The sequence below is a fragment of the Anolis carolinensis genome, chromosome 4 (genome assembly GCF_035594765.1).
Source record: "Anolis carolinensis isolate JA03-04 chromosome 4, rAnoCar3.1.pri, whole genome shotgun sequence".
Classification (NCBI taxonomy): domain Eukaryota; kingdom Metazoa; phylum Chordata; class Lepidosauria; order Squamata; family Dactyloidae; genus Anolis; species Anolis carolinensis.
The window spans coordinates 123275944-123294016 of NC_085844.1; the positions used below are offsets into that span (position 1 = coordinate 123275944).

Here is an 18073-nt window from a genome sequence, read left to right on the forward strand (position 1 = left end):
GAAAAAAAAAAAAGCCCACTGGACGTCAGCACTCCCCTCCTCGAGCGCGCGCGCGCCAAGCCTCTCTTTCTCTCTCTCTCTCTCTCCCCCCCCCCCCCTTCTCGCCATTGGACGCTCGCGCGTTCCTTCGTCTCTTGCCATAGGAGGAGATGCCGCCTGAGTGTGACGCGCCGCGCGCGCTCCTGCGTTTGGTCTGTTTTTTTTTTCTCCAGGAGGCGGGGCCTTTGGGCGCGGGCGCGCGCGCGGCTGTGGAGGGGCAGCCGTTGGAGTCGGTTGGCTGGCCGGTGGGCGAAGCGGGCGCCTCCTCCCTCCTCCCCCCCTCCCCCCCCTCGCGCTCGAGGCTGGCGGTTGAGGGAAGAAGCGCGAGAGGGAGGGGGGGCCATGAAGAGGAGGCGGCCCCGAGAAGCTGCCGCCTGGCGCGTCCCTCCCCGCCCTCGCCGTCCCTCGGCTCCCTGAGGAGGAGGCCTCACCTCGGCACTCCCACCTGCCTCCTGCCGCCTTCCCCGTCCCTCCGTCCTCGATGTCTTCCCCGCCGCGGGGAGCCCGGCCCACCCGCGCCTCCTCCACCTCCTCGGCCCTTCGCACCAGCCTTCCCCGAGGGCTCCGCGGCCCCGGCACCATGAAGGCGGAGGCGGGGGACAGCAGCCTCATCAACCTCTCGGTCCAGCAGGTGCTGAGTCTGTGGGCCCATGGCACCTCGCTCCGGCACCTCACAGGTAGCTGAGGGGAGGGCATGGAGGGGGGGGGGAGGAAATAGGCGGGGATTTCGGGCGGGGAGGGGGCGCGCCTTCAGGTGGTCAGGGGAACGGCCAGGGGCCTCCTCTTTATTGGACCAGGCGCAGTGGGAGGCCACTGGCTCTAAAGCAGGCCTGGGAAAACTTGGGCCCTCCAGGTGTTTTGGACTTCAACTCCCACCATTCCTAACAGCCTCAGGCCCTCAGGGGGAAAAGGAAGGGGCCTGAGGCTGTTAGGAATGGTGGGAGTTGAAGTCCAAAACACCTGGAGGGCCCAAGTTGGCCCATGCTTACCCTAAAGGAATCTCCTGGTCCCACGCTAGTCATTATTACTTTCCAGTACACCTTATACCCATCATCTGCCTCCCCTAAAGCAGTGGTTCCCATTCATTTTTTAACCAGGGACCACTCTCTGACATTAGTACCAAAAGGGTTACGAATCCGGTTTTGGTCAACTTTAGATTCGGTTGTAGGAGCCCCGGTGGCGAAGTGCGTTAAAGCGCTGAGCTGCTGAACTTGTGGACCAAAAGGTGCAAGGTTCAAATCCAGGGAGCGGAATGAGCACCCGCTGTTAGCCCCAGCTCCTGCCAACCTAGCAGTTCGAAAACATGCAAATGTGAGTAGATCAATAGGTACCGCTCCAGCGGGAAGGTAACGGCGCTCTATGCAGTCATGCCGGCCACATGACCTTGGAGGTGTCTACGGACAACGCCGGCTCTTCGGCTTAGAAATGGAAATGAGCGCCAACCCCCAGTCAGTCACTTAACGTCAGGGGAAAACCTTTACCTTTTACACCTTATACCCATCATCTGCCTCCCCTAAAGCAGTGGTTCCCATTGACCAGCGACCACTCTCTGAAATTAGTACCAAAAGGGTTACGAATCAGTTTTTGGTCAACTTTAGATTCAGTTTGTTTATTTGGGGTGCTAATTCAGAAAACTGCATTGGATAGACCATATCAGCTCTAGTTTCTGATACAGAACATAGGCCATCCAGTAGTCGCCACCTGCTCGTCCACAGAAAAGCATATTTAATAATCCAGTTCAATGTGGATTTTATACAGATGTGTGACAAGGGCCTTAGTTAACCAACACCTGTGAGGATTGTCAAGTGCCAGATAAATGTCATTTCTGGTTTCTTGGAAGTTACTATTCAAAATAGGTCTAATGTAGGCAGTCCCCAGGTTAGGAAGAAGATAGGTTCTGTAGGTTTGTTCTTCAGTTGAATTCAATCAGAACAAGTACATTTTCAAAAGTGTAACTCCAGCCATATATGTATGTATATATAATGTATATGCATACACATACACATATATATTATACACATACATATGCATGCATGCACAAGCTTTGGAAAGCATAGGGAAGGGTTCACACCCCTGTATTTTTTCTTTTGCTGTTCAGAAGGTTTCACCTCACTTCCTGTCCCTGTGATCATTGGATTTTGACAAATGTGGCTTGTGGAAATCAGGATTGGTGATATAGCTTCAGCAGATACACCTTTTCCCCATGATAACTCTTTCAGAAGTGGATTTCCCTTCCGAGAGGTAGTTTTCACCCATTTCCTGTTGTCTCAGCCACATTCATAACTATGAGTCATTTGTAAGTCAGATGTTTCTAACTCCTGTCCTATATCCCATACTCTTGACTTGATATCCATATTGAGATACAGTCATTAAAAGCAAAGTAAGACAAACTGAACATCACACAGTTTTACTATGTAATACTTGTATTTTAATTTTTATTTAAAGCTGAGCTTCTTAAACCTTTTTCCCACTCACCCTTTCCACCTGAGAAATATGTACATGACCCCAGGTGTATAGGTATATAAAATAGATATAAAAATCAAATGGTTACTGATAATAAATCAGCATTTTGCAAGGCTTGCTAAACAGGCTGGTCTTCCTCCTTATTAAGTGCAGCTGAAGCATCTTCTGCATAGTCCACTGTAAGCACTGCATGTTGTTGCTAACAGATTCATGTACTGTAAATGGGTGGAGTTCAGAAACCTTTTACAGTTGTCAAAAAAATTTTGTTACCCCAACATTGAGCTCAGGGGACCGCATTTGAGATTAGCGTCCATAGTTTAAGAAGCACTGGTTTTAAAGTATTGTTTCTTCATCTGTTCCCCCCCCCCCCCCCGGTTGTTTGAGTTCTGGCTACTGAGAGTCTACTGTATATCTTTATTGCTGTGGCTTATGGGTCATAAGGGCAGGTAGAGGTTACATGTGAACAAGATGTCCCATCACAGTGCTGTTTCCTCTCTGAATTGAGGGATGGGATTCCTGCTGACAGCCAATTTCTGTGAATGACCAAGAAAGACAGAAAAAGTGTTTTACTGAATGAGTACACAATGAGTCCTTGGAACACTGGAAAATAATAATCAGGCAAGCACTACACTAGGACCATACCAGATTCTAGGAGAAGGTGGGTTTAAAGAGGTTTTAGCTTAAATTTCAAAAGAGGATCACACTGGTTTCCATATAGCCTGCACACACAGTCCTTGTGTTTTTTTTTCTTGGAGAAAGGTACATATAAGTTGATTACCCTGGTTGGGGCTTCACTGACCTGAAAACCCAGGGATGATCTGGCATGGCATACACAAGATCACCCCAATATGGGTCAGTGGGTCAGAATATGGACTTTTCTCTGACATTGGCTACCACAGGGCAATGCTGCATTAAAGTGGGCTTGTTCTCCTTTCCTGGATCAGTTCAGTGTGGTGTTTGGCCCCTACAAAGATTATCCAGCCCTATACTGACCTAAGTGGTTGTTGTAGATGTGCCTCTTATTTCCTTTAAGGAAGGCTGATGATGGGCATAGGGTGTACTGGAAAATAGTAATTGCCAGCATGGGACAAGCAATGTCCTAAATAATTCCTGGATTTGAGGAGCAGGTGGGCTTTAGAAGTTTCACATGCCCAGGGTTTCACATACTCAGGTTCCCATATAGCCTAAAATGAACCTGCTTTTGTACATGTCTTCTGCTTGTTTTAGTGCTCTTGGGAAATTGGGACATAGGATCTGACTGCCCTGTTTCCTTTAGGGTTGGGCAGATGACAAGCATAAACACTGCTTACACAAGTATTTCATCAACTAAATGTTTCATCAGTTAAGAATTTTGTAGGTTGATTAAGATATCATCCATTGATCAAATAAGATAAGTATTTAGTGAGAATTCAGATTGGTAGGTGTTCCCTTTAGAGAAATTCCCTTTCTGTGTTACACAACAGGGAATCCTCCTCCTTTAGTGTGTGAGTACATCACCAAAGAAAGAAGTTGAGGTTTTTGTTTTTCAGAATTTTATATTTTTCATACTGAAATCTACATGGATTTAATCACCACCTGAGGGACAGCTCTTTCACTGTACTGAAGGGAATCTGCCTTTTTCTGTGACAGTTTTCATGATCCTGACTCTATGCTATCACACTAAATTGGAAGCATGAACTATCTTCTTCATAGACAAGTCTCTGGAAGGCATGGTGCACTAATGGTCTCTTAATCTATATTTTTGAAACATTGGATCTTCAAAATACATAAATTTAATGAAATCCTTTTGGGTGAAATCATATGGTTTTAAGATTTGTAATGGTGAAAGGGTATGGTGGCGGCAACATAGATGAACAAATTCTAATGTGCAGTGTTATTTTTATTTTTTGCTTGGCTGTGTAAAGTAAAGCTAAGAATAAATGTAATATATAGAAATGGCTATACTTGAAGGGTAATGAACACTTTCTAGTCAATGCTAATGTTGTGTGGTTAAATTAAAACTAGTATCTAAAGCAGTGATTCTCTACCTGTGGGTCCTCAGATGTTTTGGCCTTCAACTCCCCAAAACCTTAATAGCTGTTAAACTGGCTGGGATTTCTGAGAGTTGTAGGCCAAAACACCTGAGGACCCACAGGTTGAGAACCTCTGCTCTAAAGAAGTAGGGATACAGTAAATGCATCCTGTACCCAAAATCTTTTAATGAATGCATATGAACAGTTTCTAACTCCTACATTATGACTTTCAACTACCTGAGCAAAATGTTGTGTTTAATCTAAAATTATGAACAGTTATTACTGTATCATCATCATCTGTCCTACACATTAACTACCCTGTATACTCTTGTATAAGTCTAGAGATTTTCGTTAAAACAATCAACTTCCAAAACCTGTGCCAACATATCCATGGGTCAATGTGAGCATCAAAAGCAAAAGTCTATTCCTAGAAAAACTAAAAGAAACACAGACCTCCTCTACTCTCTGTGCTGCAGTAACACCTCTGGCCTTACTAAGTGGGTAGGGAGATAGCAGCTCGAAGTTACATGGGTATTCTCTCTATTTGCAGAGTGACTCCCTTGACTTTTCCATAGGTCATATGAAAATCCATATTTTTGAGCCCCAAACCTACCCTTTCTTACATATGAGGTCAATTTATACATGAGGTCAACTTATGCATGAACATATATGTACGAGTATCAGTGTCTTCCAAGGTTTGGGTACGATCTGTGTGGATTGATTTACACAATTTTAGTGGAGTGATGAATCTGCAGCATTTTAGCTGAAATGGTAAAAAGAGCTATCCAGGGTGCTGAAAACCAATTCAGATATAGCAACCTGGATATCACCTTTCAAGTTCAGGCTGAAACCAAGAATGGATTCACTGCCTCATTAAAATGAAAGCTACCATATACTACTGGATATGATAAAGAATAATGAAAGGTTAAATGACCTAAAGCAGGGGTTCTCAAACCTTAAAGGTGCAGGGCCCTTTTAGAAGGAAAGGTTTTTCGTGGAGCCCTAAGAAACTTTTTGACATAGGGGCCACATTGCATTTTAAAAATTGACAGATGGGTTGGGCCAGAGGCAGATGGATGCAGAATATTTGTGTGAACTAATTGAAAAAAATTAACAAATTAGTCTGCACACTGCACATATCTTGTTTGTAATAAGAAAGAAAGAAAGAAAGAAAGAAAGAAAGAACAATACAATATTTGAAATTAAGAACAGTTTTAATCAACCAGAACTTAACAGTATTTCAGTGGAAGTCCCCATTGGCCATCCAGAAACAGCCTCCTTCTGTCTTGTAGGAAAAGCACAATCAAAGCATCCCCAACAAATAGCCATCCAGCCTTTGCAGTAGTAGTAGTAGTAGTAGTAGTAGTAGTAATTGTAGGAGCAACCCGGGGGTTACCCAGTCCAACCTCCTTGTGCCTTAAAGGAAAAGCACTTGCAAGAAAAGCAGAGTCAAAGTGGTGGTGGGGAGGCCTTGTAGGCAGCATCGGCGACAATAAAGAGGCCACACGCTTCGGCAGTAAAGAGGCCACAGGCTGTGGCAGTGGGACTCCATGGGCCGCGTGCTTTCTGGGCACTTAAGGACTAGTGATGCTTTGACAGCTGTGGAATAAAACTTTCCTTGTTTTTAGCTTCTCAGAAACCTCTGGTTGTCCACTGTTGGAAATTGTATAGCCAACCAAATGTTTGAGCATAAACTGACTGTTGTTCTGATCTGTTCCTATGTTCTTAGGCTGAACTCACACACAGTAATAATATTAGCGTAATAATATTAGACAGTATTGTTAGAACAACCCTTGTTCTTATTTATATGAAGCTATTACTTATTATTTCTTTATCCAATTCATATCTGGTTTTCTTCCATAAATGGAACTTGGTTGGAGTAAAATAGTGTAGCAGTAAAACAAATGAAAATAAAAAGACAGCCCTCCTAGTATTAAAAAAAAAACCCATCACCAGCAAAATCAGTTGTCAAAGGCCTGTCCAGCGTTTTAAAGTGATTGCCTTCCAAAGCAAAGACAACAAGGGGGCATAGTCTTATCTCTCTCCATAGGGAGTTCCAGAGGCTGGATACAGCTGATGAGAAAGCCGTGTTTTGCATCTGTAGAAGGAAGGCCCAAAAGAAGGCCTCCCCACAAAAATCTCAAGGCATAGAAAGGCTCACAAAGGAGAACCTGACATTTATTTATTTATTTGCGACATTTATATCCTGCCCTTCTCACCCGGAAGGGGACTCAGGGTGGTTTACAAGTATATATACATACAATATATTATATTATTTTATTTGACATTGCCTGGAACCAGTTCTGTGAATACTTAATAAAAGTGCTCTACAGGTTTTGCACACCTAGCTATTCAGAAACTAACAGGGATAAAGATCTGGCCAGAGAATATCTGAGGTATTCCTAAATTAATATTGAGAAATTAAGAGGCACTGATATTTTCTTCTAATTTTTTTTACCTCATACCAGAAATGATTAACTTTTCTAAGAAGACTATTCCACATCTGATGTCCCACTACTAAAATGATCTCACTCCTCTAGTTATCTGCTTTATCTCCTCTAACCCAGTACAACCAGAGTGTAACATATTATAGGAAGGCTATTTAGCATAACATTGACATTCTCATGAATTCCCCCCCCCCCATGCAGATTAAATAAATACATTCATACTTCACAACTTTATTTTGAGTGCCTTGTCATTGCTGCTGCAGGGTTTTCTTTCTTTAACAGTGTATCAAAGTGTCAGTGAGTTTTTAACTACAGTTTCATTATTCTTGTGTGTACATGTAGCCACAGAGAAGGTAGTGTATTTGTGGAGTCCTTTTTTTAAAAAAAAAAAATCTACATGCATTTCAGATCTCATAGGACTGGTATTAACTGCAGTAGGCTTCTCCCTTCATGAAACTTTCTTTCATGTGTTGCCTTGCTAACAAATTTCAAAATAGTGGGGCATTCTGCAGTTCAGGGAGCTCTTTTGTAACGAGACCTAGAATTTCAGGAATTTGTAAGATCCATTGTATGCATATCATAACTTCAATTCCATGATTTCTTTTTAAATCACACCATGCAATGAGATGTCTACTTATTCAAACTTTGAAATCTGTTCTGATTTTATAGGTTCTGATTTGTAAAGATAAATAGTTGGTCCTCATTGTTGTGTTTAGCCAATTTCAAGAGGGGTGTGTGTGAACTGTAGAATTAATGCAGTTTAACATTAATTTAACAGCCACGGTTCAGTGCTATAGAATCATAGGAGTTATAGTTTGGTGAGTTTGGCAAATAAGACTCAATACCTTGAAAATCTCCAGCTCCCATTATTCCATCTCATTGAGACATGGTAATTAAAGTGTTTTCAAGCTATTAATTCTATACTATAGGTGCACCCTTGGTCATATTTGTCTTTGCATAGTATGGTCTAGAAAGAAATCCACATATGTTTCCAGATATACAGTTTTTATAGTTTCCTTGTTATTTCTGGCATTAAAAAGTAACATAAAAGAAAAGCATTGCTTCCATAAGATGCATTCTTGTCCAATTTTGTAGAAGTACTTTTACCAGACACTGTTCTACTGGCATAGATTTTATGCTTATAAGGCATCTTGAATGAATAAATTCAAGGGATATGTTGAAATTATGTATTTAAAAAAGCAGGCAAACACACATGGGAAGGGCTAATGTACAGGGTAATAATGCATGAGATGTAACATATCTCAGTAAAATATATTTTATTAGAGCAGTCTTTGCAAGGTTGTGCGTGGGATGCAATTTGTGGTTTTAATTGGGGGAGGGGGTTCTCAGTGACTGTTGCTTCAGAAACAGCTTTTTCTCTCAGCTAGTTTGTTGTCACTTTTGTACTTCTGTCGCCTTTTGTTTTTTTCTCAAAAAATAGCTCTAGTTAACACTTGAGATCAAAGTTATTTTTATGCCACATATATTCAACATGTTCTAGAAACTTAGTTTTCATTATACAGAGCAGTCATGTAAAAACTGTGTTTGAATCTCCCTCATTTTAGAACTGATCAGTACTTTTCTGCTTTAAATGGAAGGGAATGAAATACGGTTGCTAGCACTTTCACAATGTTATCATTCAGAAACAATGTTATTAATAACTAAAAGGTTCAGAAAACCATTGAGAGAAATCCCTTAGTTTGGCATCTTGCTCATATTAGAGAAGCAGAAACTGACCACACCTTTTAAAAGCAAGGTATCAGTGAAATTTCAAAAAGTATTGTTATAGTTTTCTTCCTCAAAAATAATTGGTGTTTCTATTTTTCAGAACTGGTTTTTGGCTAGCTTGATATTTATAGCCTAAAGAAGAAAAGCAAAACACTCGTAATTTGTGTATTGGTCAATATTGTTTGTTAATATTTATTTGTTTTATGTACTGCCAGTTGACAAAAGAGTTTTCACAGTAAAGATTACACAATGAAGAATGCACAATATTGCAAGAAATGGGTCATGCACAGAATAATAACACAATAACATGATTTGTTTTGGTCAGGGTTACTGCTGTGCATGCTTTTGTATCTTTACAGTTGTTCTAATCTCTAGTATGTTTTTCATTATTTGATCAATAAAAACATTCTTCACATATGTTAACCTGTTCTTCAATTGTTTTTTTTTCCAGAAATGTGGTACTGGGTTTTCCTATGGGCCCTCTTCTCCTCTCTCTTTGTCCACGGTGCTGCAGGAGTTTTAATGTTTGTGATGCTGCAAAGGCATAGGCAAGGGAGAGTAATCTCTGTCATTGTGGTCAGCATTGGATTTCTGGGTTCTGTAACTGGAGCAATGATAACCAGTAAGTTTAAAAAAATGTTTTAAATTCAATTATGCCGCTTCTTGAGAATGGCTATTACCTGTTAATATTTTCTGTTATTATTCATAATACATCTTTTTCCATGTCAGGAGCGACTTGAGAAACTGCAAGTCACTCCTGGTGTGAGAGAATTGGCCATCTACAAGGACATTGCCTAGGGGACTCCCAGATATTTTGATGTTTTTACTATCCTTGTGGGAGGCTTCTCTCATCTTCCCGCATGGAGCTGGAGCTGACAGAGGGAGCTCATCTGCGCTCTCTCCAGGTTGGATTCGAACCAGCAACCTTCAGTTCAGCAATACAACCTTCAAATCATCAGTCCTGCCAGCACAACGGTTTAACCGACTGCACCATCTGGGGCTCCTATTCATAATACTGAAAATCTATGAAGCTTATAGTTGGATTTTTCTTTAGAAGTAAGAAAAATTCTAGTGTTGGAAAAGGCTAATGTTCTCTACTCACTTTACTTGCTTTCTAAGTATGTGACAGCATTACAGTTATCTATATGTCAAGAATTATATTCATTTAGATAAGTAACTTGTCAGATCCACAGGAGAAATACATACAAATTGGTAGAGTAGTAAAATATTTTCGTAATTTTCTGCATGGCTGTTCTGAAGACTACAGGTGGGATTACCTCTTAAATGAGCAAATGTGAAAGACATACGAAGTAAGTTTCAGTCCTAAAAGGAAGAACAATACAGTCAAAGAGGGCTGTATGTTACTACTCTAGACCTACTACAAATATTGGTATCTTTGGATATTGCAACAGTGTTTCAAACCTACACTTATCTGAGATTGTTGACAACAAATGGTGAGAGAAAGGATTCAGAAAAGACTTTGTGCAGCATCCACGACCTTCTGGCAAACAAACTAGTAAAATGTGGGCTAGACAAAACTACGGTTAGATGGATCTGTAATTGGCTAAGCGAACGAACCTAAAGGGTGCTCACCAATGCGTCGTCTTCATCATGGAAAGAAGTGACAAGTGGAGTGCCGCAGGGCTCCGTCCTGGGCCCGGTTCTGTTTAACATCTTTATTAACGACTTAGACGAAGAGTTAGAAGGCACGATCATCAAGTTTGCAGACGACATCAAACTGGGAGGGATAGCTAACACTCCAGAAGACAGGAGCAGAATTCAAAACGATCTTGACAAACTAGAGAGATGGGCCGAAACTAACAAAATGAAGTTCAACAAGGACAAATGCAAGATACTTCACTTCGGCAGAAAAAATGGAATGCAAAGATACAGAATGGGGGACGCCTGGCTTGACAGCAGTGTGTGCAAAAAAGACCTTGGAGTCCTCGTGGACAACAAGTTAAACATGAGCCAACAATGTGATGCGGCAGCTAAAAAACCCAACAGGATTCTGGCCTGCATAAATAGGGGTATAGCGTCTAGATCCAGGGAAGTCATGCTCCCCCTTTATTCTGCCTTGGTCAGACCACACCTGGAATACTGTGTCCAATTTTGGGCACCACTGTTGAAGTGAGATATTGACAAGCTGGAAAGCGTCCAGAGGAGGGCGACTAAAATGATTAAGGGTCTGGAGAACAAGCCCTACGAGGAGCGGCTTAAAGAGCTGGGCATGTTTAGCCTGAAAAAGAGAAGGCTGAGAGGAGACATGATAGCCATGTATACATATGTGAGAAGAAGTCGTAGGGAGGAGGGAGCAGGCTTGTTTTCTGCTGCCCTGCAGACTAGGACATGGAACAATGGCTTCAGACTACAGGAAAGGAGGTTCCATCTGAACATCAGGAAGAACTTCCTCACTGTGAGAGCTATTCGACAGTGGAACTCTCCCCCCCGGGCTGTGGTGGAGGCTCCTTCTTTGGAGGCTTTTAAGCAGAGGCTGGATGGCCATATGTCGGGGGTGCTTTGAATGTGATTTCCTGCTTCTTGGCAGGGGGTTGGACTGGATGGCTCATGAGGTCTCTTCCAACTCTACTATTCTATGATTCTAGGCATCAACCATGTTACTTGTAGCTATTTTTTGTATTGTGGATATTTCAGTTCAAGTACGGCACAGTTGCATGATTCCATGGCCTACCAGTGTTATATTCCTCTTAAATTCTTAGTATAATTAAATTTTCCATTATTATAACATAAAATACAACTTAAATTGAATCAAAAAACAATTTAATTGCAAGTTAATTAGATCTTAAAATACTGAGGAGTATATCTGAAGTGCAGCAAGACCAACCAACAGTTAATTGCAAATAGTCACAGGATATTAACATTAGAGAATATAGACACTGTTATGAGATCTAGGTTTGTTTGATGTCATGTGTTAATTCCCCCCTTTTCTCTCTTGTGCCTTTTAGGTGCAGCCGTGGCAGGAATTTACAGAGTAGCTGGGAAAAGTATGGCTCCTTTGGAGGCACTTGTATTTGGAGTTGGGCAGACTGTACTGACACTAATAATTTCATTTTCAAGGATTCTTGCTACACTTTGAATCTTCTGTGAAGCTTTCTTTATAAAAGGAGAAAGTCTGCAGTGACGCTTTGGTAGCTGATGGACTTGGAATTGGGAGGGGAAGTACTTGTTAAATGGACCACAAAGTTAGAGGTCCCATGCATTTGGAAAGTACTTCCCTCTACAGTCCAAAAATGACACACGACTGCACTGCACCTAATGTGCCTCTGACACAGGCAAAGTGTGATCAGTTTAAGAGAAACTGCAAGATGAAGCACCTTGTGAAGCTGCTAATCAGGCAAATGTTGGTGATGTGATCATTGTTCATAACAGTGTTGAAGAAAATACAGGGGCATTTCTAAAGAGTGGATACATGTGCCAAATGTAAAGTTGAACACTGATAGTATGACTACTTAAACATGTAGTGAGTGCTGCAAAAATAGTTTTTAAAAAATCAGGTACACGAGGCACTTGCTTATTGTAACAGCTGAACTCCACTCAATGCGGAACGTTACCAAGCTTATGGTAGAGTGACGGGAGTCAGTTACTTGAGTATAGAATTACTTATGAACATTGCTGGGATTTAGTTACTGAAACAAAATTTTAGGAAGAACATGAATGTGATTAAGCCAGTATAGAATTTTCTTGAAAAGGGATTTATAAAGATATATCACATGTATTAAAACCAGCTCATCAGTATTGTTTTTAATTTATTATTATCCATTCATGGTTATCCCAAAATCGTATTAGAGTCAAATGACCAAACAGCTCATAAAATGAAACGTACACTATTTCTGAAAACTTCAGGTTTTTTTAAAGTTGTCTATTGTGTTCCATAATTTTCTAAACATAACTGATTTTCTATTTTTAAAAAAAGTTGTGTTGGTATTTATTGTAACAGGTAAACATGACTGTAAATGTCTTTTTAAAAACCAGTAGGAATCTTAAGTCCTGAAAAGCACATATTTAGCATATGGCCCAAAGTTAAAATGAGAAATTTAAAAAGCTGAAAGAGGGCATTTTTTGTACATGAGCAAAATAATTCTTCTAATAAACTGTGTATCAAAAAGAGGACACTTTTAAAATGTTAATTTCCCCTTTTAAATTTGACTTTTTCATAGCTTGCTTCCAGTAGACATGCACAGTCTATCTCTCTTTTGTGTTTGTTTGTATCGTTTCAACAAGAGCAATGGTGGTGTGACTGTAATGTCTTTCCTGTAAAACATTTTGATGTGAGTCATGAGAAATGTCAGGACACTGATTTAATTGATAAAAGTAAACATGGGGAAAGAGTTAATATTGTACTGATTTTCACGCTGTCCTTGTAATGAGAGCAGAGATGCCACCATGGCCCTACTGTCCATCTCACTATTTGGAAAAGCAGGCTCCCTGTTTCTAAAAGCTAGTACAGGGGACAACAGATGGGCAAGCATTTTCAGCATCTATTAAAAATCTTTAAGTGCTGTCGTTTCCCAGTTACTCTCATAAACAGCACCTCTTTCACTATGACTACAGTTTAATTTTCTCTGAACAAGCGTGGGCATCCTTGCTGACCACATGGAACAAACTAGGCAGATATACAAATAGAAGATATTGCCTTTACTATTGCTTCTGCGCTTGAATCTGACAGCTAATGCAGGTGGAGAGGGGACTTGATTTCATACAATCCTTCCCTAAGGGGACAGTGTGTAGGTTAGCCTCTAATGTTCATTTATTGAAATAGGCAGTCTATATATGCATCTGGAAGGAAGGGAAAGACATAGCTATGAGCTGTCATTATAACAGAAGTCAATGCCTACAGAAGTAATACCTGCAGCAATAATACTTTGACAGCACAGTGCTCTGTTCCATAACCTTTCTAAATGTTAAAGTAAAAACCCCGTAATTTGTATTTATATATACGAATGAATTACTACTAACCATTATTTTTCCTACTTTGATTTAGGGATTACATTTGTTAAAAAGACATTCAATTTTCTCTTTAAATTCAGTATTATGTTTTTAGTAACAGGCTGCTATCCTGCAAGGACCTGTAGATAAAACTGGAGCTTCTTCTGTGACTTGAAGAACTTTGTCTGCCACAATTGGGAGACAGTGAACTGAAGTCATAGGGGAATGGAGACAGTATTAATCTAGATATTTGAAGAAACATCAGCATATTTCATCATTTTTATTTTGGGTAGTTTGAAATTCAACACCAAGGTATATTTTAAACATTCTGTAGTATACAATATTTAATTTATAGTGCCTTGAGTATATGTTAGAATTTTCTATCTTGTCCACTTTATTGCTGTTCTGTCTCTACTCTTAGATTAGCTGTTAGGCCAATGTAGTTTGATGTGGAAGTAGTGTTAATATTGAAAATGTGAGTGGACAAAAGTCTTCAAAAACACTACCCTAATTCAAGTCAACACACAAAGGGATTTTCAGGGATGGGGAATCTTAATTGGAGGAAGTATAATCCTGTATATTTTTAGGGCTTGTAGTTAGAAAGCTGCATCTTGGTTTCAATATTTTATCGAACATCAGAACATGCTGTATGTGATGCTGTTGTGAATGTTACATGTGAAGTGGTTTGATATCTAGTGTTATCTGTAGTAATTCAATGATGCTACAAAGCAAGCACTTCTCAGGCTCCAGAACTAAAGACAATTATGAAAAATGTACCTGTAAATTTTTAAATCTGTTGACTTTAGGGCTATATGCAGAAATGTATATTCATGCTTCCTATGTTGTTTGTGATTGCCTCATTCTGACAAAACTTCAGTAGTATTCACACGAAGCAAATTCAATCAGTATTAAGTCTAGGCTGGGAATAATTTGTAGCCTAGGTATACTCTTTGTGTTGAAATGTAACACATTTATTTGGCACAAATAATATAATAACCATCTTAAAAAAGGATACACCCAGAAGAGCTAAATACTAGGACTCTTTTGCAACAGGAAGCAATTGTAGATCATGCCTCATAACACACAACCATTGGGATGTTTTTAGGATAAATCAATGTACATGATTGCTCTCTTTCTAGAAAAGTTGGTAAATTAAAATAGATACACTAGATATCAGTAATGGATCTTCAAATATATGTTTTCAGCATGGTAAGAACCAGTAGTGAAGAAACCTGACCTTAATCCTTTGAACAGAATCCATCCAACTTGTGTTTTGAAGTGACTGCAGAGTTAATTGCTCAGTGCATCTTAAAACTACTTTCTATAATAAAATAGGAATGAGGAAGTCAAGGAAATGTGTTCCATAGCAGTATGTTCTGTAGTCAGACTTGAAATGTATTTGTCAGAAGTAATGTCAATAGGGCAGTTTTTCATGTTCTAAAATCGATGAATTTCTGTGTATTAATCTAACTGCAAGTTTACAGTAATGTGATTTATTTCAGAATGAAATGTCCTTTGTATGGATAGCCTAACAACAATACTTAAAGCTGCTAAAGAAGTGAAGGGAAACATTTAAACCAATCATCCAAAATTTATCTGAGGAAATAGTTGAATGTGCTACCAGTGGAGCATTCTTAAAAATAACCCAGTGTAAACTTTATGCAATACTGTTACCTGACCACAGACTGAATTGCTAGCAGCTGTTTTAATGACAGTGGGCAATGTCACATTATTCAAAATAAACTTTTCCAGGTGTTACTCATTTCTTTCCTTAAAATACGTTTCATGAAGTGATTTCACTCCATTGACATTCTTGATATCCTTTATTTATTCAGAGCCACCAGTAACATTAGTTTGGTTTAATTTATAAAAAACATTGGCCAAAGAGATGGTTTAGTATGTGTGTATTTGTCTGTAATATAGCATTTAAATATATTTTTCTTGATTAAATCTGAGGAAAGCGGTAGTGTTTCCTCTTCAGTTTTGCACTTTGTTATATTTTGTTTCAGTATGATACAACTTATTTCTACTTGAAGCTTGCATATTTTTGTTGTATTGTAGTATAATCGAGCAATCAGCTTTCAGTATGATTAAACTGATTTTTAAAATTAGTTATGTTTGAATTAGTACGGTTTGAAGTATTTATACAGTGTTGTTGCCCCAATATGATTTGAGGTGAATATTTTAAGCTAATTTATATGTGTCATCCAGATTTTTAGAGAATTGCACACAGTAGTGAATATAAGAAACCTGGGCCCTATGCAAGAAGTATTTATGTATGTGGTCATCTGCCTTTTGTTTGTTTATTTCCTCCAAGTGTCATGATTACTTTGGAATTTGGGATGAAACTGGAAAGTCACAGTGCCACATGGCTCTTCCATTTCAGATTTAATAGTTTGCAGCCTTAACATGTTAGTTAAACAAGACTGTGGCTGCAAGTTTGAAACTGACATTTCACAGAGGTCTTGGAGGAACTGTGTGTGCCTCTTCTTCCATTCAGGTTAATAAAGCTGAACAAGTGAACTGACAATAAAAACATGGAAAATTGTCTTTTGTCTTTACTGCAAAGTCTGAGGGAGAAAATAGTGTAGAACATGAAAAAGTCCTTAATATGCACTGTAGTTTATCCAGTTCAGAGGAATACATTCATATATGCGTGTAAGAGAAATGCCACAATGTTACATCCAAAGTCTCTGGGCATATTTTGGAAATTATGAGATAGGATATTAATAATTCAGTTTAATACCAAAATTTATTTTAATAGGAAACATTATCATAGTCAAAATCAAGAAATTATCTGTGTGAGGCCAGATAATCAACTTTAACTTCTGCTTAGACATTCTCAAAGAGTTATTTGACAATGCTAGTTACATTCCTTATCAACATATATTCATCATTTCTATTAAAATGTGTAAGTATGCAATTTACTTGGAGTTCTATATCAAGTGCACACTATCAATTTGTTGCATGTTGCATTTGGAATCTTTTATTTTCAAATAAATTTGCCTTTGGTAGTGGAGAAAGACCTCACAGTAGATCCCTTGCCTTGCACAGAAAAGAAATAAAATATTGCACCCTTTCCCTTCTAAATGACTTCACTGTTGTTTCACTGCATCCTCAAATAGTCTATGCTCAAAAGATGGTTATCTTTTTTTTTTTGAAGGGTGTTTTAAATCATTCTTCCCAGTGTGTACAATTGGTGTATCACTATGCACAGTTTTCTCAATAATTGATCTGGATATTTTCTCTACACAACTGTAGTTCCTTTTGTGTGGAGAAAATACAACAGTCTGCGTAACTGTTGAGTTTGTTCATTCAATGAATCCTTCCATAACTGAATCATTACGAATCATTAAGAATAACAATGCACAGTTCCACTAATGTCTGTCTAAAAGTCTGAACAGTTATTTCTACTCCAGTAGACTGTACCACAACCCTCTTGTGGGATTGAATACAAACTCTGGCTAGGCTACTGCTCTGTAAGCTTAGAGGACTGCGTCCTCATTTACCCTTGGACAAATATTTCCCATAGCCTAACTTGGAATGCAATATTGACTCTTACAAATGAATAACACAGAAACTAAACTTACTGAAGCTGTACTCGATTCAAGCCCTACTCAGCCTAGAGAGCAGTTTAGATTCAGTGTTAGAAATTACATTGAACTACTGTTCCTAGTGTAACTTTTTGTTAGTCTTGTCATTATGTACCTGATTTGTGGGAAATCTGTATTTGGGGAAAAAATTAACTCATCCTTCACTCCCCCACTTATTCTTTTTTTAAAGCTTTTCTGATGTCTAATCTCAGCTGTGCTGGCAGAGTTGTCTGAGATAAGCAAGCAGAAATAGGTTATGTGAGCACAGGGCATTTCGGCTGCAGAAGGACAGCTCAGCCAGCAAGAGATTTCAGTTCCCCGTCTTGTACAACTGATGTATCTGAGTGAGAATTACTCGGAGCCGGCCCTAGGTAATTTTTGGGGGTAGGCGAACCAAATCTTTGCGCCTCCCCTGAATTTGGCGCGCCCCCCACACACAAACCAATACCTGAGAGCTGGGGCAGTGGGGACCATCACTCGCCAAACAGCTGAACGAGGAAGGCCAGGCTCCAGGAAGGCCTAGCTCTTCTAGGGAAACCTCACGAGGTCTCCCGAGAAGGGCCTGTCCTTCCTGAGCCTGGTCTTCCTCGTTCGGCCATTTGGCGAGCAATGGTCCCCGGCAGCGGCGGCACCTGGACAAACACTGGTGCTAAATTTACACGGGGGCGCTGTCGAGGCCTCGACAGCGCCCCCTTGACGTGCGCCCAACGCAGCGGCTTAATCCGCTTCCACATTAGACCGACCCTGGAATTACTCAAATTGTTAGTACAGGCAGTCCCCAAGATACAAACAAGATAAGATCTATGGGTTAACACCCCTGTGGTGTTTGTTTTTCTGTTTGTGC

The 18073-nt window shown here is 39.9% G+C and overlaps 1 protein-coding gene across 1 annotated transcript; it reads left to right on the forward strand.

Moving 5' to 3' along the window:
* The first annotated feature begins 213 nt into the window (after positions 1-213).
* tmem170b (transmembrane protein 170B) lies at positions 214-16184 on the forward strand. The gene is made up of 3 exons (XM_003223565.4): positions 214-716; positions 9141-9311; positions 11656-16184. Exons 1-3 carry the CDS (start codon positions 521-523, stop codon positions 11784-11786), a joined length of 498 nt encoding a protein of 165 aa, XP_003223613.3. The 5' UTR covers positions 214-520; the 3' UTR covers positions 11787-16184.
* The last annotated feature ends 1889 nt before the right edge of the window (positions 16185-18073 follow it).